We start from the raw sequence: 26448 nt of genomic DNA, 5'->3' as shown, positions 1-26448 counted from the left end.
TAATATTCTAATGTCAAAAATAAAAAAAATCATTTGATCATGATGTTAATCTAAATTTATTATTTAAACACTATTAGATGAATCTCTTAGCCATCATGTTAATATAAATTTATTATTTATTTTTAAAATGATATTTTTTTATATATTTTTTTAATTTTCCAAATTTTTTATCTGGCTAAATCAATATAAAATCATTTAAAATTAAAATTCTGAGTTAAATTTAGAATCATGATGATTTTATTATATTAATTTATTTAATTAAATCGAGCCAAGTTTAATATCTATAATAATTAATTTTTTTACTAAGACGAGTTCTTCCATAAAAAAAGAAGAAGTTGATATACACATTATCTTAATTACCCCTGAGTTTATATACACAGTTACACACACTCACTTGCAAAGTACGGATAAAAAAAATCCTCCATTCGTAGGAAAACACACAATTTTTTAATCATTGATTTCTTCCATATCCAACGGTGGTAAAAAGCCATCCTTTTGATTCGCTACATGTTCTCTTCCTTAATTAATATATTTCATTGATTATCTTGCTTTAATTATAATATCACCAAAAACTCTTTTGAACTTTGAATTCATTTTTGTTTGTTTTTGTGGTTTAATATATTTTTTAAAAATATATTTTATTTAAAAAAAGAATTTTTTTTTATGATTTTGATGTGTTGTTGATATATATATATATATATATATATATATTATTTTAATATATATTTAATTAAAAATATATTTGTTCAAGCATCCTACACGTGTTCTATACAACTCGATGATCATAATCCCTCATACATGACTTTGTTACCATTTTATTTATTTATTTAAACAAAAAAGCAGTCTCGTAAAACTATGATCACTTTAAAATCTTGAGACTTAAATTCAAAACAATTATTCAAGCAATTTCAATAACTCAAGCAATGTATACATTAATATCTTAATATAGTTAGTCTTTCGATTTCGAATTTGAGCATAGATCTCACCGTGCAATGACATCAAATCAGGACTGGAGAAAAATCTTGAGGGGAAAGAGGAAATAAAGAGAAAAAGCAAGAAGAGAGAGCGATGAAAAGGAAAGAACAGCGTCATCATAATCAAGAGAGAGTAAATCATTTTTCATCTCTTGTACTTTTAGATTTCTATATATATCCTTTTTCTAATTAAGGAATATATTATATATACATGCATTGAGCTCTCACCACGTACGACAGGTTGTTTGAGGAACATGAGATGCCTGGTTAGGGTATTTTCTTGGAGATGATCGGCTCCTCTCAGACATGGAGGCTGACAAGGATGCGTAGGACATGCATTTAGGCATGATAGACTAGATGGCCTTTCTCTCAGGGTTCATGTTCTTACGTTTTGTATTTGCTTCTGAAATTTAGGTGATTATAAATTCGAGTTTAACTTGTCCAAGTGGAGGTGGATCGAGCCATGGACGCTACTGCAGGTGAGCTTTGGATTATTGTTCTTTCATGGTCCTTGACATTATCCTGATTAAATAATGCCTAAACTATCACCTGATGATATGCTTTCTGTGATTTTGAAACTGAATTATTAAACTCAACTCGATAAAAGATTTGAATTATTTGATGGAAATGTAGGATAGTTGGGGATGAACTGTTTGTAGTCATATACTTTCAGATGGAGTTTTTTTTTTTGAATTGAGATAATAATTTCAATTCAAGAGCCGAGTAAACAGTTGGGAGAAATGAACTTGAAGAAGATGGCTGCTTTTGGACCTCAAGCTCACCATGCAACTATTGAGTTTTTGCAATAAACCACGAGCGATATCACACAAAAACATCTCAGCAATTCATTTCTTTTAGATCTTCTTGCCTTCTCTTCGAAGGCGAGGAGGTTAAAATTATGAAACCTCGCCATATTTCACGCCATTTCCACACTCAAAAGGTGACCACCCTCTACTATACCTGGTTTTAAAGGAACAGTCCAAGGGGCAAGGGCCAAGCATCAAACAAAACTTCATTGTCAATCACTGAATGATCTGTCATTATTTAATTTCTCCAAGTTTGTCTGCTGCTTTCTCCATGGGTGGTGGTCACTGAATGAAATTTACGAATATTGATTATTAAGTGACAGAAATCCCATTACATGAATCGCATATACTTTCGTGGTGATTTCTGTTTTTCTGGTCACTTATTCTCTGTCGCACATTTCACGTACACTTTCTTCCTGGCTCGAACAGCTTCGGGATCATCCCTAATGCGAGAAGAAGAGCTAGGTGTGTTCCTGTTGTCCTTGAGCGTCCCTTGCGACAAAGTATGAGCCTCGTGGATTCAGTACAAGATGATATTTAAAAAAAACATCAGCCTCGAGCAAAATTCTTAGGATCATCATGTTATCAGATCTCAGCTAGTAATATAATGGCACTCTGATATGTTAATTAGTAAGAGAGGGGAGGGTGCCATTAAATCTTATTCAAGTGATAATATACATCTAATCCATCCAAATTCGAATGCATACGTACCATTAAATCTTATGCAAAAACAGATCCTCCAGAACTGAAAACTTGTCAATCTTCCAAACATATTGTCGTTCTTTCGCCAAAAAAAGATGCTCCCCTTGATGAGAGCTTTTGATAGCAAAAACTTCCACTCCAAATATGCAACAGTCACCAACCAGGAAGCCCCTGGAAGGGTCAAGAAAAGCCTCATGGGAAAGCACTTTTGGGAAACCCTGTTCAAACTTCATCTTATGAAAGCGCCATTCTTTTCCATCAGCAACTAAAATTCTGAATATACACATTGAATTCTTGAATATGAGCAAACTTTGGCAATGCTATTCTGTTCCCTGGTTTGCATTCCAACTAATGCACCCAATTCAATAGCCTGATAAGACAATTACCTGCTGCCAAACAATGAAACAATCAAAATAATCACCACTGCTGCCTGTCTAGAGGTAATAAACAGAACAACACACATAAGCCACCAAAAACCTGAAGATAAGCACCACTGAGAAGATGAGTAGCACATTAGAAATACTTTCTTGCAATTCATTCAAAAAAATTTAAAAAAGAAAAAAAAACGAACGAAAGAAAAGGAGTAACCTGTGTAGTTGGAATTGAAGGGAAACCAAAATCCACTCTCTCCCGCACTCTCTGGCATTTCATCAAACAGTTCCGGTATAAATAAGCTAAAGCAGCACATTTCATCAAACCTGTGTCCAAAATTACAGAGCACTCTCTTTAAACCTCTCTGGTTCATAATTAACCCTTCGCGGCATCGAATCCGACTCGAGACCTAATTCTTCTACATCAAAACCAATTCAATTCCACACTTAATTTCTAACACAAATTCTTACTTACTCCACACAACGTATGCCTAAGCAAACAACAATAGTAGGAACTACAAGCAAGTAAAGGAGACAGCAAGACCCATTAAGTTCACAAGGTTCTTACCAATGACTACAAATTGATTGCAAGAACAACAAACCCTACCCTAGCAATCAATCACGGCACAGCAAGAGAGTCATTAAATCCTGATACCATCAAATCCAGGACAAAAGGCAATTCCACTTATTGGGACCCACAAAAAAGTTTTTTAATGGAGCCCACAAATGTGAAAGACCCGAAGTCCCCAGCCATCCATGATCATCATCCAATCCAACCCCCTTTATCAAGCTTCTATTCTAGTAACTTGGTATGTGTACTTTAGTACGTTACCGTACTACGTTTGCCTCCATAACACCTTTTCCACGTCAGCAACAACAGATTAATAAAAAAATTTTCGAAATTTAGTTACCGTTGAACCGCCACCGCCTCCGCCTCAACAAACAAACCGTTTTTTCTTGTATAGATTTCAATTCATGGGCTTTGCTTTTCAATTACGCGTTTCCGTTTTTCTTTCTGCAAATTTTTAGGGTTTTATAATCTCTTCTCTCCCTCCCTGTTGCGACCAATTATGCTTTCTTTCTTTCTTGACCATCAAGAAAGGAAGTAAGTAGCCTTGCCTCTGTCTTTCAAATCTTCAAGTACGCTGGTTTTCCCTGTTCATCCATCCTCTATTCATCGATAAAGTTTCTCTCTTTCGTTTGAATCCGATCCTCATCAATTCCTTTTCTTCATGTAATTCAAATACACGATCTTAGCTTTGGCAGAATGGCCATGTCGATATTACAAAACCCAGAAACGATAACCCCACAAATGCCTCATGGTTATCGATTCCACCCCGATGATCAAGAACTGGTTCGATTCTATCTTTATAAAAAAATCACTGACCCTGATCTCTTCACCGCCATCAATGTTCCGGTTAGAGATTGCCCCCTCTTTGGCGACCAAGCCAGAGAACCTTGGCAAATCTGGGACTCCTTCCCCAAACGCCATGGCGAGGATCTCTTCTTCTTCACACACCTCACTAAGAAAGGCAAGAACTTTGTCCGCAAAATCTGCCGTGGTCCTGGAACATGGCACCAGGAGTGCAAACACCCTCCTTTCAATGTCTCTATCGACCACACTTGCCAAGTCGCAGCCATCAAAAAGCTATTCACTTACCATAATCCTAAATCTGACCAAAACGGCTCCTGGTTCATGTTTGAGTATAGTCTACCATCTCTTTCCGAACAAACTGTCTTGTGTCAATTGAAAAGGAAAGAAGTCCACGCCTCCGAGAAAGTACAAACAACAAGCACAACCACAAAAAAGAGGAAGAGGTATGCTGACGGTCTTGATGGTGCAACAAACACCATGTTTCAAAAGCCCAGGGTTGAAGAAGATGCCCAGAAGCAACAAATCATGGGTTTCAACGGGGCAGCAAAAATCGTATCTCAAGTGGAAAACCAGCAGCTGCACTTGGAGCTTGAACCAGTCTTTGATAATGGCGTGCAACCCGACAATTTCGAGTCTTTTTATTGTGAACCATCAGCTGTGCTTGAATATGATCTGATGGATGCTGATTCAGGTATTACATCCACTTGCAATGCTGCAACACCAACTGTATTCATGTTAGATCCTGCAGAGAACTTGCAGCCAAGTGACGATGATGATTTCCATCCAGAAATTTTTGGGCTGCTAGATTTGAGTGGTTACTGTGACGAGGAAGATGGCTTTCCAGCAACTTGGGAAACAGCAGAGGCTAGCGCTTATTGGGTTCAGGCTACACCAACTATTGATCCATCCTTCACTGCTGATGCTATTGATTACTATCTTGAACGTGGAGTTTCTGATTCCAGCCTTACCAATTGCTCAGGGTCATTTTTGCAAATGCAGCCAGAAGCAGACCCTACAAGCCCGATTCAAGAAAATGAGATTCAGATGATTTCAAATCCTTTCCACATGGAGCGTTACCGCTGATACCATTTTTTTCTCATTTCTTTCTCTCAAGAGGAGGGCTGGCTGGTGACGTCCAAGGAAGCTGCGCTTGGAGATTTCCAGTCGTCTTTTTTCTATTTCTTTAGTGAACACTTCTCAATTTATTAATTCATGCTCGTAGCTGCTAATTTCTGATTCTCTTCATAGTAATGTAACTGCCAGTAGAAGTTTAATTGATAAGATAGCATTAAACAGAGATGATGCTCATGTAAATTCTGAGAGTTATTAATGTAACACCTGTTTCCATATTCCTCTACAAACTTTTAGCAGAAGCTATTTGTAGATTGTCTTTCTGTCCATGTTTGAAGACTTAAAGGGGATCAAAAGCAAGAGAAGAGGATTGTTGTCCTATTTTTATTGCTCATTGTTGTTCGCTCTGTCCTCATAGTTATGATTTCAGTGTACTTTTGCTTTATCTTTTTTTCAATGATTATCGATTCGCCAGCCAGTCCGTGAATATGCCTCATTCGAATCATCTATTCCCTACCAAGCGATCTCTTGATGCTAGAGATTATAGACTGACTGGTTAGGACCACCGTTTTGACTGCAGAGTAGCAAGCTGTAGCAAATCTTATTAGATTTTTTTGCCTTCTTTAACAAGGTCATAGCATACCATAGCATTAAAACTCTCTTTTCAGGTTCAGTAATTAGCACAACGAGAATTAAATGCTTTCACAAATGAATGAGCTTGGTTGTTTATGTGAACCAGACATCAAAAGCAACTCGATTTACTTGGATTTTTTACACATACACATCCACGTGATACTAAAGAAGCACTTGTTCATTCTAATTATAAATCTTCACTGAAATCTTATTTAAAAGAGAGAATTTACATATTACAGCCAACAAATTGCATCATCTTTTTCAACATGGATGACTGTTTTGAACATAAATAACAAATGCTGTTACAATCACTGAACAAACAAACCACTCTCAACACTGTTTATAATTTAAATGAAAAAAAGTCTCCAAGTCTTGAACAGTACCTTCTCATTGTATCCTTCTGAATTCTGAATCACCTCCGGAGCTGTCCAGAATGGTGTTCCTACAAAATTCTGTAGTTGTTAACCGAATTAGCACATTGCTGAACAAATTTTTCATTCATAATCGAATGCCAGCACAAAGCAAAAATAGTTAAATGATAAATATCAGAAGATGATGAGTTCCAGTCATCCAAAGAATCCTACGAACTTAAATTGCAAAAGAGAAAAAAGAAATGGTTAAATGAATATATCAGAAAAGGAAGATAAATTCCAGTCATCCAACAAATGCTACCAACTTGAATTAGAAAACTTCGGAAAATAAAAGGACAGTCAACAGGTCTGTGGCCCAAAATGGCCATTGCAGATGAGCCAACTAGGAATGATAACCACAAGGGAAACCACACCACTCGTTCCTAGAGGATTTAATGGTGATGTCTCCATCTTCTAAATAGTTTCTCTCTTGGTCCAAGATAAAAGGCCACTACAGAAAGCAATAAAAATGAAAGTTTATTTTTCAATCAGATAAGGGGTTCATTTGTTTATTTATTTTAATTTTCTATGAGTTGAACATAGATTTAAATTGTTTTAATTTAACAAATGAATTGTGATCTATTATCATTTTCTATGAACTCCAACAACAGTTTCTGCTGATCCACTATTCTGCAATAGCAATTATTTGCTCTTCCTTCACAATAGTTTAACAGACAAAAAACATACATGTGCATATTACGTGTTTAGCGAGGAATAGATCATGAAACAGGAAACCTAACAATAAATGATAAACAGAAAATCCACAAGGCACATTCCAATAAGCGACACTCTATACTAGTTGAAGAACAAAGCTTAGATGAATACGATGCAGTACCTTTCTCCTAGATATTGTTCTTGTTAACTGTGCAGAAACCCCAAAATCTGCATGTCATATACCTCTATTGTTAACTCTGATATCTAACTGGAACTTGAACAGAAATGAATGGTGAACAATACTGGTCAGAATCAATGCAATTACCAAATCAGCTGAAAAAGAGAGTATTTAGTCATTAATTCACAAAACAACTTGATGAAGTTGTGCCAAAAGTACTCTCCGTTGGAAAATTGTTAGTACTTTGTTTTTAACTCAGAACACAGAAGTAACAAAAATAGCTAATGAATCTAAAATAGCACAGATTATCTACAATCGTTACCTTATGGAAATGTCTGATCAAACAATTTGCCAATGCACTTGAATCAAATTCAAGCCAGCAAACATACTTCTGCATACAAACAGCTATGGGCTAATCTAATTAAATTCTAATGAGCAATAATTATAGCTCTGTTTAAAATACAAGCTAAGAGATGATTGCAACTATGTAAAAGAATCTTCTAAAGATAATTTGCTACATGATCTATTGCTGATCATTCTAGCACCAAAAATAATACAAAAGTCAGCACCATCTTGAATGAGAATGGCAAAACTCTCTTCATAGGTTTCCTCTCTTTTGACATTAAGATAAAATACAGGTATTCTATTTATAATATAGGCTACTTCAGAAATAAGATTTCACAAAATCATTACGAAATAGCCTGTTCCAGGGTTAATAAGGCTTACTACTGCATTATGCAGAAAGTTTGTGGGTGGCATATGGCACGCATTGGTAAAATTGGAAAATTTGCTGCCCCATCATTATGTAATGAATATTACGCATCAGAGGAAACATACCAAAAAATGATGCTGCTAACAGTCCAAATGAAATTTCTTTATGAAGGTATAAATAAGATGGCCTGTCAACAAGACAGCCAAGATAAATCATGATAGCACCAGGATGGTACACCAACGTGTAAACCCTAACCTTTACATTGCTAACAAGACAACTCCTTTCATTCCATGCTATAAATAGGGCAGCTACTTTTATGCTGGAAGTTAATGCATTTGCGGCTTCGCAATTTTCCCAGAATTGGGTCCAGCTACGCTGCACCTGGCAGTAGTCAAATCAAACAGAGGCAGAGTTACGGATCAGCTAGCAGTGACTTGCGTAGCACAATGGATGTTACAACAAAAAAGCAAAGAAGAAAGGTTCGTTCATCCTTATTACCTGCCACACAGAGATTAAGCTGGAAACTTCCAGCAAAGACCTAATGAAAGAAAACAAACTAACAACGAATACTTTTACTCTACCAATAATCTAGACATGAGCATTTCCCTTCCTTAAAATGATGAAATCTGCTCCCATCCCTTACAATTATCTCCCTTTCAAACACTCTTGATATCATCTTGGTCACCTCATGACAATCCCAACAAACCCTCAGGTTCTTCACTATCCGAATGCAACTTCCAGGCCCTGTAACCAGAAGACCAAATGCAATAGCTAACCTCTCACTGTGCACCTTAATTGCATTCTCCTTTTCTTCCTCTCCAATATCATGTAAGACAGGTGAAACGTTGGGAACATAGCCAGCTGCTGCTAACCGAGTTTCAATTATTTCAAGCATCTTTTGTATCTCTAGAGACTGCTCATGCTCTCTATGCCCTGCAACAAATCGATGTACTTTTCCTCGGGCTTCTATCAAGCTCCAACCTGCAACTTTACTAGTGTTTCTCTCAGCCATCAATCTTCGAACTCTAACTACATCTTCCCATTTCCTGGAATTGGCATAAATACTAGCTAATTGCACATAATGTCCATCATAGGTTGGGTCCAGTTCTATTAGTCTATTCCCAATTTTTTCACCCAGTTCTGCTAATCCATGAATCCTACAAGCACACAGAACCATTGCCCACAACACCGGGTCTGGTGAGATAGCCATGCTCTCAATCACTTTGATAGCCTCAAATACTAAACCAGCTCGTCCTAAGAGATCAACCATGCAGCCATAATGCTCCATCTCCGGCTCAATGCCATAGCTATCTGTCATCATCTGAAAATAATGTCTGCCCTCCTTAACCAAACCTGCTCGACTACAAGCATTCAGAACCCCCACAAAGGTTACATTCATGGGATGAAGTCCTTCATTTAAGAACCTCTCAAAGAGTGTGAGAGCATCCTTTCCAAGTCCATGCGAGGCCAATCCACAAATCATAACATTCCATGTAGAAACATCTCTTCGAGGCATGTTTTCAAACAAAAGCCTAGACTGTTCAATGCATCCACATTTTGCATACATGTCCAGAAGCGCAGTACCGATGCTGATAGTCATTGGGAGACTCAAAGAATCTATAATCGAATGAATCGACTGACCATGTTCAAGCAAACATAATTGTGCTGATGCTGAGAGCATTGTCACCAACGTGGCCTCATCTGGTACTAACCCACTCTCTCTCATCCTCTTAAAACACTCTAAGGCTTCTCCAAGCTTCCCATTATGAACATAGGCCATAAGCATCGTATTCCACGAAATGACATCTCTTTCAGGCATTTCATCAAACAATTTCTGTACAACACTAACCTGCCCGTCTCTTGCAAAACCAGCCAACATTGCATTCCAAGTAACAACGTCACAATGATGCGGACTTTCATCAAACACTTGTTTTGAACTCTCAGTTCTACAACAAGAAGAATATAAATGGATCAATGCATTTCTCACATAAACATCCTCACCAAAACCAAGTTTAAGCACATGCCCATGAACTTGAACCCCTTCAACCAAACCCAAACCCTTACTACAAGCTTGCAAGAGAAAAGTAAAACTATAGTTATTGGGTCTTACACAGTTTCTTAAGACACTAGAGTAAAGAACAAGTGATTGTAGAGGCAAGTCGCTCTTGGCAAAGCACCGAATCATGTTATTGGAGGCAAAAACGTTTGGGTTTTTGATTGTACGGTAAATTGAGAGGGAGTAATCAAAGGGGCTGGAAGGGAATGTAGCAAGGAAAGAAAGGATATGACCCATAAGGGATGCTTTGCCTGCGAGACCGGAGACAATGATGCGAGCATGGGCTTGCTTTGTTTGGGATAAGGATATTAGGTTTCGAGACAAAATCATTTGTCGAGTTTTTGCAGAGGACTACCTTCTGGTAATGTTTAACTATATTTTTAAAAAGTAGGTAAGGATGGCGGGATTGGAATGTAATACATTTAGTTTTTCATTTTTTTGTCAAAAAAAATTCAATTTAACCCAAAACAAATTGAGAAAAAAAAATACTTTTACTTTTCATTTTGGCTCAATTTTTTTTTCTCTCTGGATTAATTCAATCTCTAAAGGGTGGAAAGTTTCCTCATTTGAAAAAAAGAGTTTAGTTTTTTTATACTTGGATTCCTAAAACTGAAATTCTTATCCACTTTAATTTTTTAAAAATTATATTTTAACTTAGTTTTTTTTTAATTGATGTTTCAGAAAAGATAAAAAAAATTTAGTTGAAGAAATAAAAAATATATATATAAAATATATTTTTAAGATAGTTTTGAAATGAATTTATGTTATTTTAAAATAAAAAATACAAGAGACATGTCTTTATTATTTTTATTTCTTATGTTTCAAGACAATAAAATAATAAAAGGAAGGGACAAATTCAAATTCCTATTCCAATTCTATTCATTTTAGAAATAAAAGTTTTTGATAGACTAAGCTTCTATTTTGTAATATGCTTCAACTCTCTTTTCAAACGGTTTTTCAAACAAAAAATGATTTAAGGGTAAAATAATTAAAATTTTTAATTTAGTTCATTTCCATAATTATTTCAAATAGTATAATTAAATTTAATTTTATAATGTAATATTTTATTTTAAATATAAAAATTATAATAGATTATCAATTGAATTCAAGTCTCACATGTAATTTGATTCTAAACAATTTGATTCTAAACAAGATGTATAAAAAAACCAAACAAAAATCATGTTTGAATCATTTGAATTCAAATTCATATTAAAATTCTATTTCATTTTAGAAATAAAAAAGGATGGAGGCCTATATTTGGAAACGTGTTTCAACTCTATTTTTAAAATATTTTTTATTCAAAAAAAACTAAATTAATGTTTTTCATGTGATTTTTTATGATTTTAATATATTGTGCTATTATAAAAAATAAATATATAATTTAAAAAATATTATTTTAATATATTTTTAATTAAAAATATTTTTGCAAAACTATTTTGCAATGCATTATTGGGGGGTGTTTGGTTTGAAGATGGCTTTGTTTTTTTTTTTTTTTGTGAGATCTATAAAAAAAAACATGTATTGTTAGCTTTTAAAGATATAGTTTATATTTTAAAAAAATTAAAACTTGAAAAAAAACTACCACACCTCCATGTGAAACACACAACATAATCATTTAACATACCGCTAACAATCACATTTCTATTCTCCCAATTTCCATCACTCTTTATCTATAAATTGGGATATAATAAATTTGGCAGAGAGTAATTGACGCTTAACATAAATCCAAGGAAACAAATACTCTTCACACGTTTCAGAATGAAGTTTGCTCCCCAAATACCTGCATGAATTTCCATTAGACTTGAATTACTTTAGATTAATGTTGAACATAATTAATACAAAGAAACAAATACTCCACAGTTCATGTTTCGCTTTCTGGTTTCAGAAAGAAGTGATAATAAAATTAACCTAATGTCATATTCTAGAGAAGAACACCATCAGTCAGCTATGCCATTTTCCATCTTTCTTTCCTGATGAATTAATGATTTCATTTCATTAGTCAAAAATCAACTACAACAGGAATATCCTGCTACAAAGTATGGAAAAATACCCAACAGCACAAAAACAAATGAATAAAACCAGCTATACAAAACAAAACAATGCAGAAGAGATAACAAGCAAACTTCTAGTTTGTGCAAAAAACTGACAATAATATGCCACCAGTAAAATCATGGTATCATGAAATCTGAATGTACACCGAGCACCATCTTGCTTATCAGAACATTTTCCCTCTTATATAAGCTGCTGCCTGTGCCCCACTTGTACTGCTTGATGCTTTCTTAACGCAAGCTTGTCTCGGTATGACTCAATGATCGCAATCAACAGCTGGTCGTCCCCAACAACCCGCCTCAGACTCTTGACCAGCTGCAGTCGGGTAATCTTACATTTGCGCAAGTCATCAAAGATTTTTTCCATCAAAGCCTTCTTGGTAGGACCCAAGAACTTTACCAGTACAGGAAATAGAGCAGCAACGCTAATAGGACCGTGTTTTTTCAGTTCACTGATCTGATTTCTTAGCAAAACATGGAAAGAAGGGACCTTAAAACTCACTATGTGAATAGGGAAAATGTGAGAATTCATGAAAGCACTCCACACAACCAATCTTCTTGGTGCTTCAAGATTGTCAACACCGGTGTCAAACTCCTCCGAACTTGGATACATTTGCTTGGAACCCGCAGGAATCACTTCCATCTTCCCCATCAAAACGTTACATAACAACATATGCCTTGTCCCATTTTCATCAGCACTTGAAGATGCCAGACTGCAGTAATACATAATTGAGCAACTTTTAAAGATTAGCAAATAAAAACTATTCATAGAAATGCGAGGAGAAGAAGGATGCTGCATTCACTAACACGGAACAATCCACATTCGCTCCAAACACTACCACCAAAATTTCATCAGCATCAAATTTTACTTTATACACTAAACTGTTTAACACCGAATGCCAACTTCCAAGCTCGGAGTTCAAGTCCTTTTCAACTTTTTCTCCCTTTAGGACAAGATCATCAATTACTTTCTAAATGAATTTAATAAATGATTTCCAACGTGAAACACGCGCGCGCGATGCATTATCACTAAACTAACACTACCCAATATCAAAAACACTAAAACATGTATGAGTTCTGTCCTAAATTAGCATTAATTTTCCTATAGTGAAAAATAAGTGGTAGTAAATTCAAACTAATTTATAAAGAAAAGAAACATACCCATCAAGGAGAAAATTGGTAGGAGACAAATAAACACCAACACCATGTGATTGACCATTACACCGACTAAACCCATGAGAAATTATTTGAGTAATTTCCTCCTTTGAACCACCGTACCAACCATACATTATATTTGCAACCCCTTCTCCTTCTCCTTCTCCTTGCCATTTCCCTTCACTCTTCTTTAAAACGGCCCCTTCATAAACCCTAAACGCAGCGAACCGAGCCTGCACCGCCAGAGTAGAACCCGAAATCTTGTGTAAGGCAACAACATCTGTGTCCCTGGCATATTGTTTCATGCCCGCAAGAAACCTCCTCTTCACTGATTCATATTGGCTGGATTCTTCTCCAATCTTGATCATTCCATTTCGAGTAAAATTCTTGAATTGATCAGCGGCAGAATCAGGTCGTGGATCAGACGACTCGTCGGTTTCTGAACTAGCATCCTCCACGATATACTCTTGATGATCTACTGACATTGACAATTGATCTTGTTCCTCCTCCTCCTCTATCATTTTCTTCTCTTTGTCAACAAGAATTGACAGAACCGAACCGAGATTCTTATGTAAAGGAAGAAAAGCTCTCTTTAAAGATTTGATGAGAAATGAGAGAGAGAGAGAGAGAGAGAGGGTATTTATTGCGGCAACAAGACCGTTACTAACTCGGATTGGCAATGGCAAGAGGCGGTCATCTTCTCCTCGTGGGATTTGGATTCTGAACTTGCTCAATTACTGAAATGGGGCTATTAAAGTCAATGTTTTGGGGTCAAAGCAGCTTAAAAGGACATCGTTTTGTCAAAAAATTAAAGGATATTACAGTCATTTTAGAAGAATAACAGTTATTGACGAGAGCACGTATGTCTGCGTCTGCGTGTTGGTTAAGGCTTACTTCCAGTTCAAGTAATGGGTGAAATCTATTCTAGTCCCTTAGTATTTAGAGGTGTTACATTTTGGTTATTAAAGTAAATTTTCTATTTTAATCCTTTATTTTCATAACATTTTCTTATGGCTCAAACAGTTAAATAGCTACATAAGCTAATGTCAATCCCACCTTTTGATTTATTTCTCTTTTTGATTTTTTTATGAATCCTTAGAGTATTATTACATAAATAGAGCTTTGGAAGAAAAAAAAAACGAAAAAATGATAGAAAAGACATTAAAAATGGTCCTTTCATTTATCACTATTGGAAAAAACCTCCTTTTTCGACCATTTTCAATTTTAAACCATAAAAAACTAATATATCTTAACTAACATCAATAGACATTTTCTAAGTAAAAGAACAGCATTTTCAAACAAAAAAAAATGAGAATCAAGATTTTGATCTAAATTTTCTCGGGCCAGTATCACAATTGAACAGCGCTTCTTTTTAATTTTAATATTCTATTTGTTTTTGTATTTTAAAAATATTTTAAAAAAAATTTAAATTTTTTTTTTGCTTTAAATTAATATTTTTTTGATATTTTCAAATCATTTTAATGTGTTAATATCAAAATTAATTTTTAAAAAATAAAAAATATTATTTTGATGAATTTTCAAGTGAAAAACACTTTAAAAAATAACAATAACCACAATCTCTAACATCTTCTAAGAAGGTGTTTGGCAGTGTGGTAGCGGTTGCTTTTCAAATAATTTTTTGTACCGAAATGCATGTCAATGATATTTTTTTATTTTTAAAAAATTATTTTTGACATCAGCACATCAAAACGTACAAACCATATTAAATTTTAGTAAAAAAAAAAATTAAATTTTTTGAGAACGTAATTTACACCGCGTTCCCAAACATGTTCTAAATATTATTATTTTTTTAGCTTCATATAGCAAGTACAAGAAATAATTTTTATGATTTTGTGCCAGGAATTGCGCTGTCCAATACAATGCGGGTCACTTGGCATAAATTCATAAATGAGTTAAATGACGACATCAGTATTATTTCATCCTGGCTTGAGGCATTTCCTGAATTAATCTAAGAAGCATATCTAACCTCTATCGCATATAGGACCCACTGCTTATAATTAATGCACGCAACCTCTATCGCATCTCTTACAGGCAAGCAAGGAAAGAGCAGTTCAGAGACCCAACAAAAGAAAACGGTAACTCTTCAATTCGTGGAACGCTGGGTGCCCTCAAAATCATTAATACTCAGTCTTACATAAATGAACTACCAAGTGAAGAACCATTCGCATTAGACTTTTGGTTCTTCCCAAAAGGACCATTATTTTGCAAAGACCAAAAAAACCAGCAAACTCTGTGGAAGGAAGGGGAGAAAGAATGGTTAGAATATGGAATAACAATAATCATGATAAAGTTTTCACAAGCCTCGAGTTCTAGGTTCTAATGGTACACATGGTTGACGCCCAAAGTATCAATGAGGATTGATTCGACCTAACAGCTCCTTTGCCCAGATTTGATTTAAGACCTTATAGGCCCAAAACGTTGAAGCACTGCAGCACTATGTAGAAACAATTGTTTAAGATTTGATTTCCTTTGACCTAAACCAACAAAAAAAATATGAGGATAGAACTGCACTTTCCTTGTGAAAGAATATAATTAGCGAGGCATGCCTCCCTGGGAGCAAAAGTCATAGTACTTCCTTGATATTTGAACAGCAACATCAATCTCCGTTAAATGGTGAAGCTTCCACATGTGTGCTGGGAGAGAAGGCAGCAAGGCCTTTGCAGAGAGGTAGCACCTAAAGCTTTTCCTAGCCGAAGTACATGTTCTTCCAGGACCGGTTTCATGCATAATACATGTAAAGGCTGTTTGAAGCAGCACAGGCGAGTGAGTTCTCGGTTGGATGCCATGCTAGATGCAACAACTTGGTTGTGAAATCAAACGCATTTCCATTTGTATCAGCTCCAGAGGTGTCAGCTCCTTTGGAAGTCATGAAGGAAAAGGGAAGTTAAACTCGAGAAAAAAATACATCTCTAGGGTTAGCTCAGATGATGGACAATTAAGTGAGACCACATGGAATTATTAAGGGAACTCAGCAAAAAGGAGCAGTAAACTTCCTCCAGCATATACAGACCTCGCCTAAAACCACGGGAAAGGGTGCCCAGAGATCTAGAAGGCCTTGATGGGGTTTGAACCTGTCTCCTGTTCAGTTCATAATATAAATTAACCACATGAAACAAGAATTTGGCCAGCAAGAGTCGTATGAAAACCAACATAGTTATGTTCAATTTCAGTTCACATAACAGAGGAAGTGATCATCAAGAGTGTTTTGACACAATTTTGTATATTTGGAGTGTGCAAAAGAATGCTTCTTATATTATCATTTACATGAAATCTCCTTAATTCACACTCAAATGTACCTCATTGGATTCTTGCTGGCTTCCAATGTTGTTGCTTCAGTGCTTCCATCAGTACAACCAAACACTCGGAATAGGTTGCTGAAATGACAAAGAAAGAGTATCATGTGATGTGTAACGCATCCTTTAACCAGGACAATGGTAAGGGCTAATGGATCATTCAAGTATATGAAGCACACCTGTAGGAACCAGTTGCCACTCGAAGTCCATCTCCACTCAGACAACACTCGAATTTGTCAAAGATGGAATCGTTTTCATACAGATCACAAAGCTGATCAATAGCAAAACACAAAACCACATCACATTGGATTAGAACACAGCATGATCTCTACTAAATGCCATCTAAAATTGCAAAGAGGATTCTCAAGAAGAATATATCACCTTAGGTCTAAGGTATTCATGAACCTGGAAGGTGGAAACTGGTCCAGAGTCCATATTTATGTCCCACAACTGACAACCAAGAAATCCAGACTTCGTGAAAACAGGCGCCACAGTGGAACAGAACAAAAGCAGAAGGAAAGTACAAGATTATCAATTTTTAATATTCTGTCAATACTTTTTCACTCTTAGATCTGGTTGGTTGGGAGGTTTATGGGTGGGTAGTAATCCCAAAATGAGGGTGCCCAAGCCCCCCTCATGCACACAGAACTATTATATTTTTTCCCCTCTTCCTTTTCAAATAAGTTAATAAAACTCAAATAATTTTTTGATCATCACTCTTACAACTAACAGTATTTTAATCCTTTTTCTCTTTCTTTCTACTAACAACCAAACAACCAACCTTTACAATTTAAATGATTACTAATAAAAATTACACCTCTGACAATTCACCTCCATCTTTTAACCTCATGACAAATGCACCATTAGCATTAAAAATAAAAACACACGATTAGGTTTTGTAGTGTGCAGCTTAGATTAAGTGATCAACTTCCACAAGCCACATAGTTTAGAAAATCAACCAGCACAAGGTACTATATACTATGAAACAACAGCGAAGTCCGTATTGAAATAGTGTGCTTAAATTGAGAAATAAATACCAAACATATATAAAAAAAAAAAATCAACCTTGAGAGTCATGTAATCACGACTAAGAATATATCTTCCATCCTTGGCAAATTTAATATCTGAGATTGAGGCAATTATCTCCGTGAAGAAGGATCTTGAACCAGGCACCTCTTGTTCCTCAAACCTGGGCCAGTAGAGAGCATAATGTATATATTCATGAGAAAAGAAAAATAAAAGTAACTCCGTACAAGATACAAAAAAAAAATCCCATGCTACGTTCATAGCTTCAAGCTGTTATATAATACATGAAAACTCAACAAAAGGGAAAACCATGTTGACAAAAAAAACCTTAAGTACTTACAATTTGCTATGAGAATCACATAGAGCTGACTGTCGCATGTCAACTAAACGAATTGAGCCCCTTGAACTACTATATGCCAACATATTACAATGAGTAGGATGAAATTCTGCTGAAGTTATCACCTCTGCATACATGAATTCAAATGTGTGAATATACAAAGACAATTCCATATAGCAAACAGAACTCTCAAGTGATTTTCAATATTGAAATCTACTAGATAAATGCATGCTTCAATCATCAAAAAAATTATATGAATAAGAAGCACAGCAAGAGCAGAAAAGTTGGTCTCGCGCCAAACAACCCATGCTTGCAGGAAAAGGGATAAGAGAACTAAACAACAGCACATACACAACAGGAAAGATCATATATCAAGCTCAATAAGACTCTAAACAGAATCTTTCTAGAATCTATCCAAAAATACCCCTTGGACAACATTTAAAACCAAAAACATCATAAAATACTTGGATGTTTAATTTCATGCAAAATACAGGGGTTCTCACCAGTCAGATCCTCCATGTTTGCAGGCTTTACATCAACAATATTGAAACTCTGATTGCTTATTTCCAAATTCCAAAGATTTATTCGCAGATCATCAGCAGATATAAAAGTTTCACCATCACTGCAAAAGAAAAAACAAAGGAATAGCCGATAATACATAATGTCATGACTATTGTAAACAAGCATGCTTTCAGATTTGACAACGTTCTGGAAAATTTCAAAACATGCATTATGGACAACAATATAAAACTATCCAAAAAAATCAAAATATAGCAGACTTGTTTCTTCAAAGAAGTACCATAAGATTACATTGCTCTTCGAAGTCAAATGTCATTACAAGATCAAATACTCAATTAAACAGAAATGATAGCATAATCAAAATGGACATTAAGTGAAAAGGCACAAAAAACATATATATTAAACTTAACAAGGGATGTTAAAGACAAGGTATGTAGAAAATGGAGTTACACATTCATGAAATAAGGGGGTGCACCTGTTGTTAGAAATGGAGTTAATATGATAGTCATGGGCATGAGCATATATTCTCCGACACCTAGGCACGAGGCTCGTTTCAATACTGGTCAACTGGATAACAAAAATATAATAGGTGTTGGAACCAGAGATCACTAAAGTAGAAAATATTATAATAAGCATTTCCAGATGTCAAAATCATGATTTCCATGGACAGACAGTATATTAGAGCGAATACAACTACCACAGGTAAATGTAGAGACGAGACACCCCCAGGTGGAAAAGAAAAGTCATTGCTCAAACCCAAGGGTTTATCCAAACATCCCCCGTTGGCAGTATATGGTTTGGAGCTTGTTGATATGCTTGGACCTACAAGAGGACCATTTCCAGCAGCTTTTGCAGGGTCAACATTCATGTCACATATTTTCTTGACCTTCTTTTCTTGAACCTGTCCACCACAAGAGCAAGCACATTAGATAAACACCACTGATAAAAAAAAATCTATTTTTCTTCAGCTTTCTACAACTCGTCAAGTTGTTCTATTAGTTAATAATGATGCAAAACATTAAAAAATACAACATAGACTGATCCTTATGGGATTATACTAAACACATTTCTATTGGTTAGAAACTTGGAATGAAACCACCGAGAAAGCTAGAGGAATACAAATCACCAACTACACTGTAGCTAGAAATTGATAATAAAAAAAATCAAAAATATAAAAAATGTTCCACCCTACCTTCCAAAATTTGATGGTTTTGTCATTAGTCGACAGAAGAAACAATGCACCATTGGCTGACTGGCACCATTTAATCTTGTTGATCTTCTCCTCAATTTCCAAGCTCTTCAGATAATCAAACTAAGATAGATGGACAAAAATGAATACTTATCAAATCCCGAATCCGGAAAGATTAAAACAAATATACCAGTATACCTGAACAGATGTGAATCTCAGTGATTAACAGGGGAAAAAACACCTGAAATGGGAAAAATCTAATACCTCCGGTTCGTGGCTCTGAAACTCTGTTTTGTAACGGAACTCAGGGTGCCTGTTAATTGGAAAATCCATCCTCTCTAGATCTCTCCGATTTCCACCATGCTAAACAATGTAAGTTCATGTCATAGAGCTATATCACCAAGACAGGAAGGGGAAAAAATGCTTTAAAGATATGCCTATATTTGCTTACATCTCTTGTGTCAGTTCTTTCAAATAAAACCACTCGACCTCCACGATCACCAGTAGCGAGATGATCGCCAGTTCTATCAAATTCAATGGCAGATATGATATCGACTGCAAAAGCCCATAACTAAAAGAAGTAAGAAGGTGAGGAAGAGAAGCAACAATTCCAAGGAAAATCTAGGTAAAAGAGATTTATGGATAAAAATGTCTTCCAAATTGACTTTTACTTGGTTTCTATGTTTCATCCCGCTGGGGAAGGATATTGGGTTGTGGGGAATAATTCTTATTTCTTGATTACCAGCCACAAGAAACCCCAATAAGCATAGCGTTCATAGAGAAGCTTAGAATCCTCTTGTCTGAATACCACCTACCCGAAAAAACAGTGGGCCAGTAATCTGACTGTTCAGTACAGCAAGTCTTGGCTTGAAACATTACAAGCCCACAACATTCAGTCATTCTGCTATGACTGTTTCATTTTTCTACCTTTTCTACACCAACTAGTGGGCACAGACTCAGCTCCAAACGTACCAAATTTACAGTAAAGCAGGTTTGCATTGACAACTTACAATGTTATCATTTGATATAAACCTTCTGTTTCATTTATCAACAATAATATTTGAGCCCAAAATCCCTCGCCTCCCTACCGGTGCCTTTTCCATCGTGTTATCACAATACCGGCTATCATAGGAAGTGTTTTCCATGTATTCATGAGATGTGTGACAGTCCACAAATTTTGAGCCTGATAACCAGGCTACACATCAAACCAACTAATATTTAAAAGATGACTTTTTCTCAAAAAAAAAATACAAAAAAACAACTTTTTTTTTCTCACAAACATTGCAAAAGATAACTTAAATCCCCAAATTTCCTGGCTTGCAAGAACCCATGCAGAGACTGCATACATGAAACTAAGTTTATTAGATTGATGCATGATTCAACAAGCCCTTTGTTACTCTGTAGCAGGTTTGCAAGACATAACACACAATCCATGAGCCTTGTTACCATCAATAAACGGTTCAGCTAACCATCCAGACTATCATCCACAACATCAAAACAGGTAACCACCGTCGCGTGACACCAGTAACACCCCCATGCAACAATATTCTAATTTTAGCTGCAAATCCCTTCCTAATGACTAATCATTATGCGCATAATAACTCCGAAACTTCAGTTACACTGCATTGCTTCAGAGCCACACTTCTACTGCTACAAAGACACCAACTTTAATACCATTCAATAGCACGAACACGTTTCAATCATCAAAATGAGACCAAATTAATCTCACATGAAAACAAAAACAATAAATGAAAACTAATTTCACATGAAAATGAACATTTAAATCCACAATTAAACAAGAATCAATAATTAATAATCCAACAGCACAAAATCACAAACCCTAACCACAGATCGTATCGTACCTTCCTGTACTTCTTCACCGGCCGTTCGCTCTCCAAAAACCTGCGCGAATTTCCATTCAAGCTGCAACGGCGCTCCCACCGGTGCTGCCGCTGCCGTCACAGCCTCCGCAGCTTCTTCGCTGCCGCCTCCGTTCATTTCAAGCTAAATCTTCGTTATCCAGGAATTAAAAAATAATAAGAAATAAGAATCGATCTGATGCTTAGATTTGAAATAACAGCATCAACGGCTAGAAACCATCTCCATTTAGAATGCTACTTCTTGATTAATCAACCATTAGAACTGTAAAAAAAATCCACAGATTTCACATAGAGAAATGCACACTCTCTCTCTCTCTCTCTCTCTCTCTCTCTCTCTCTCTCTTGTCGATGCCTTTTCTTTTCTTTTTTCTATTTTTTTTTTTTTCTCTATCTAAATCTCACGCACGGACACCCTCTCTCTCTTGAATCTTGATATGTGGAAAGAATGATTTGATTTCACACGCACAAACAAACACTCTCATTTCTCTCTGTTAATTTCCTCTTCTTTTTTTTTTTTCCTTTCACTATAACAAAAAGAAAAAAGAAAAAAAATAGATGGAAGATAATGACGGAGTGGGAGATGCGACGTAACTTTTTAGGCTGATCACTAGCTATTTTCTCTCTCTCTCTCCTCTTAAATTTATTAAATTCTTTCAAGCTATGAATTATTATGTTTATAATCAAACTTATTAAATCCATATTAAAAGTTAAGCGGGTTAAATATATCAATCTAATATCATTTCAAGATTTTTAAATAAATAAAATTAAAAAAATATTATTTTAAAAAATTAAAACAGTTTTGATTATAATTTTAAAACTCTTACTATTAAGGCGAATTGTCTTGCACTTTGCCAACTTAAAATCTAGAGCAATTAGAATATTTAAAAAATAAATGGATGAATTGATTCGATCTGACCTAGTTAAAAATCTGAATTAATTGGTTCAATCAAGTAAAACTTGGTTAGAAACCAATTGATTTTAAAAGAAATTAGTCAAAACAACTTCGTTGGATCTTTTTTAAAAAAAAACATATGATTATGATAGGGTTGTAAATTAACATATTAGGTCAACCCGGTTAAAGCATGTTAATTCAAATTTTATTTTTTATTAAAATTCAGCTAGAACTAGATCGAGTTTAATAACATTATATAATTGATATAATAGATAGATGCATCTCATGTATATTTGTTCTTAGTATGTGTTTAGTATCCCAATGTATGATGTTTTTAGATTAAAAATATATTAAAATAATATTTTTTATTTTTTATTATTATATTAAAACCTTTGAAAAATACCTAAATAAATATCAATTTAATATTTTTAAATAAACAAAAAAAAAACTTTAAAAGGATTGGAACTCCAGAACAAACGCACCATTGTAGTAAATATATTTGCAGCAAACCGCGTTGTTTTTAACAAAAAGCTATAAAAAACAAATTGATTGAGTTATATAAACACAACATGGTTTGGAAAAAAAAAGAGTGATGAAGTGGAGAGGATAATAATCAATGAGTATTTGTGTTGAAAATAAAGCATAGAATCATATTATTGGAGACAAAACGACAATGATGTAGGAACATAATAGTATTTCTTTTCAGAGTTTCTTTCTTCCACATCCTTGCGGTAGAAATGTGGGATGTGATGTTAATTTGTTGAAAATGACATGTATTATTACTACTTTTATTTGTTTTCAACGTTACTAACCTATAATAGTTGGTTTGGCATTGTTTATGTTTTTTAAAATATTTTTTATTTAAAAATATATTAAAATAAAAAAATTCAATATTTTTTAAAAATACTTTTAAAATATAAAAACAAATGGGTTATTTATTTATTTGTTTATTTATTAACATGAATATTCAGACAGTTTACACGTAGCTTAACTAATTTTATAAATTCTAAAATTAATAATTATTTAAATTTTTAATAATTCTAAGAATACTCGAACTCATAAATATTAATTAAACTATCCGAGGTATAAAGGGATTATTTATTAATAGGGTTTGAAATGATGTTTGTTGACGTTAACAATGGTATTGTGCAACTTTTTTAAAGAAAAAATATTTAAAGGTTGCTGACGAGGATGGAGAGAGAAGGCAAGTGGAATATTTGAGAGTGGTTAAAAAGAGGAGCCCTTGCCTCCACATGGGTGCTTCATCGATCTACGGCGATTTTTGTCCATTTGGATAAAAGTTACCATGACCAAATCGATAGAAAACTATGGATTATGACCAAAAATAATAATAATAAAAAGACGCGAGCGCTGTGAGCAAACCATAAAAAATATTTAAAAAAAGTATAATTTATTGAGTGAATGTCTGGTCAGCTGTTTCTTTTGCACGAGATGTCGTTTTTTTTTTTAATTAAGATTCCGCCAAATCCGCATCACTTTAGAACTAAAATATTAAAAAAAAAATTGTTTGGCGCTAAGGATTATTTCAATATATTTTAAAAAATACTCTAGGGTTAAATTGATATATTCAAAATAATTTAAATAAGTTTCTTTTAATGTTGATATCAAAGTTTGAAACATTTAGATTAGTTATTTTTCATTCTATAAAACAATATAATTTTTATAATCAAATACATATGTTATTTTGATTGTATTGTTGCAGTTTCTGTAAATTAATACTTTACCGTCAACAGTAAAAAAAAAAGTAATGACCATGACATGTGAATTTCCATGATGTCAAGAAATTAAATTATAGGGCCAGCTACAGTTGTTTTTTTGTTTCCTTCTTTTATAAAATGGAGCGCCAGCCGCGTAACAAGAAGAAATAGTTGAGACTAGATAATTGCTCACGTAGTTGGTAATTTGTTTTTTTAGTATAAAAAATTAAATTATATAACGATTGATTTAATATAATTTTATTAGCTTTGTAGGTTTAAAAATAATTTAGATAATTGGTAAAAATATCATGTGATATTTTAAAAAAATATTGACATAACAATATATTAGTTCAACTCGGATAAACTTTGGCTAACCTATCAAGTCTATTACCCATATAATGATACTCTAATAGCACTATAAAAAACAAATAAAAAAATTATTTAACATAAATCTCAATTAACTCAATATTAAAGGATGAGATTAAAAATAAAATTTAACTAGAAAAATGAGTTGACTAAATCTAGATCAACTTGCCAGACCTGAGTCATGAAATCGGGATACTACCCTGGAAAAATCAAAACAAATTATAAAACTCTGTTCTTAATTAATCTAATGGTGAATGATAAAATTTTAAAAATAACATAAAAACCACATAGTCAATCAATCTAACTCGTGACCTGAATCATAAGATTGAAATAACCTTGTAAAATGCAAACCAGAACATATTATGAACTCTAACTCTCAAACAACACAATATTGAGGGATGAAATTGAAAAGAAATAAAATAAATAACAAAAAAAACCCTGAATCAACTGGATACCTACGACCCGAGTCATGAGACTGTGATAAACCTATAAAAAGAAGATTAAAAAAAAACATAAAGTCTAATTCCTAATTAACCTAATGTTGAGTGATTAAATGAAAAAAAAAACGATAAGAAAATAATCAGCATCAATATAGGTTAATCTGTCAAGACTAGGTCGGGAGAACAAAATAACTCTATATAAAGCAAATAAAAAAAATCCAATTCTCAATCAACTCAGTGTTGAATCATGAAACTAAAAAAAAAAGACAAAAAATATATAAGTCAACCTGACCAACCCGCAAAATTAGCGACCCGGATCATGAGACAATGATGACCCAATGAAAAGCAAATAAAAAATTAACTATGAAACTCAATTTTCAATCAACTCAATGTTGAATGATGAAATTGAGAAGAAAATAATTTAAAAAATAACAAAAGAAATAGCTCAAGAAAACACGGCTAGCCCGCAAAACTCGTGATTTGGGTTATGAATATGAAATGACTCCATAAAAAGCATATTGAAACAAATTATAAAGTCCAATACCTAGTAAAAGAAATGTTAGATAATGAAATTGAAGAGGAAAAAAAACCAAGTTTTAAATTACATGATAAAAGTCCTATGAAATTTCAACAACAAAAAATGAAAAAAGGCCTTGGCATTTTCACTATAGTAATCGACTAAAATCAACTCAAATTAACATGTCAGATCTACCATTTAAATCATGAAACCCTGATAATCCTATACAAAGTAAATACAAAAATAATATTAAACCCAATACTCAATTAATTCAGTGTTGAATGGTGAAATTAAAAATAAAATTCAACTAAAAAAATAAATCGGGTTAACCCGAATTAACCTGTCAAGACTTGGTTACGAGACCATGATACCCCTCTAAAAAGTAAATATAAACAAATTATGAAGCTTAACTCTCAATCAATCCAGTGTTAAAGGATGCAGTTTGAAAAAAAAAGAGAAATCAATTGAAAAAGGGCACAAAAACCATACGAGTCAAGCGATCAAGCCCGTGACTCAGGTTATGAGATCAGGATAATCTCATAAAACATAAACCGAAACAAATTATGAAGTTTAATTCTCAGTCAACCTACCTGTAATTGAAAAAAACCAACTAAAAAAGATAACAATAAAAAAACCTAAGTCAACTAGTCTAGCCCGCGACCAAATCATGAGACCGTGATAATCCTATAAAAAACAAATTAAAAAAATCATAAAACCTAATTCTCAATCAACTCAATATTTAAGGACTAAATTGAAAAAAAAAATCAAATAAAAACACAACAAAAAATAACTTGAGTCAACTCGAGTTAACCTACCAAACCCAGGTCATGAGATCGAGATGACTATATAGAAAGCAAAATGAAAAAAATTATAAAGTTCAATTCTTAACCAATCTAATATTGAGGGATGAAATTGAAGACAAATATGTTCAATTAAAATAAAAAAAATTGAGTTAACTTAGTCAACTCACAAAACTCGTGACCGGGGTTATATGACCATGATAGCCCTATATAAAGCAAAAAAAAAAAAAACCACAATCATGAAGCTTAATTTTCAATTGAAGCAATGTTGAATGATTGAGTTGAGAGGTAAATTAATTAAAAAA

General features: G+C 34.1%; 3 protein-coding genes across 5 annotated transcripts; all 3 read right to left on the bottom strand.

Moving 5' to 3' along the window:
* Window positions 1–8018: 8018 nt before the first annotated feature.
* On the bottom strand, window positions 8019–10339 carry LOC7470711 (pentatricopeptide repeat-containing protein ELI1, chloroplastic). 2 transcript variants are annotated; one of them, XM_024603541.2, is made up of 3 exons: window positions 9997–10117; window positions 8385–9832; window positions 8019–8267 (listed from the first exon to the last, which is right to left on the bottom strand). In XM_024603541.2, exon 2 carries the CDS (start codon window positions 9763–9765, stop codon window positions 8464–8466), a length of 1302 nt encoding a protein of 433 aa, XP_024459309.1. In that variant the 5' UTR covers window positions 9766–9832; window positions 9997–10117; the 3' UTR covers window positions 8019–8267; window positions 8385–8463. The 2 variants fall into 2 exon arrangements, with proteins under 2 accessions (XP_024459309.1, XP_002308572.2); XM_002308536.4 differs by having other exon boundaries at window positions 8385–10339.
* A 1565-nt stretch (window positions 10340–11904) lies between these two features.
* On the bottom strand, window positions 11905–13809 carry LOC7470710 (probable inactive poly [ADP-ribose] polymerase SRO3). Its single transcript, XM_002308535.4, has 2 exons — window positions 13152–13809; window positions 11905–12703 (listed from the first exon to the last, which is right to left on the bottom strand). The coding sequence occupies exons 1-2, from the start codon at window positions 13664–13666 to the stop codon at window positions 12175–12177; spliced, it is 1044 nt and encodes a 347-aa protein (XP_002308571.1). The 5' UTR covers window positions 13667–13809; the 3' UTR covers window positions 11905–12174.
* Window positions 13810–15413: 1604 nt separating this feature from the next.
* LOC7462265 (serine/threonine protein phosphatase 2A 55 kDa regulatory subunit B beta isoform) lies at window positions 15414–22062 on the bottom strand. Of its 2 annotated transcripts, none has more exons than XM_024603542.2 (14): window positions 21393–22062; window positions 19982–20085; window positions 19795–19893; window positions 19534–19653; window positions 19039–19242; window positions 18817–18908; window positions 18326–18444; window positions 17826–17949; window positions 17525–17648; window positions 16841–16909; window positions 16639–16730; window positions 16463–16540; window positions 16177–16244; window positions 15414–16022 (listed from the first exon to the last, which is right to left on the bottom strand). In XM_024603542.2, exons 1-14 carry the CDS (start codon window positions 21526–21528, stop codon window positions 15886–15888), a joined length of 1566 nt encoding a protein of 521 aa, XP_024459310.1. In that variant the 5' UTR covers window positions 21529–22062; the 3' UTR covers window positions 15414–15885. The 2 variants fall into 2 exon arrangements, with proteins under 2 accessions (XP_024459310.1, XP_002308570.2); XM_002308534.4 differs by having other exon boundaries at window positions 19036–19242; window positions 21393–21934.
* Between the last annotated feature and the right edge of the window lie 4386 nt (window positions 22063–26448).

Source organism: Populus trichocarpa, chromosome 6 (genome assembly GCF_000002775.5).
Source record: "Populus trichocarpa isolate Nisqually-1 chromosome 6, P.trichocarpa_v4.1, whole genome shotgun sequence".
NCBI classification, from domain to species: Eukaryota; Viridiplantae; Streptophyta; class Magnoliopsida; order Malpighiales; family Salicaceae; genus Populus; species Populus trichocarpa.
This window is presented reverse-complemented; position numbering and strand designations above follow the sequence as displayed.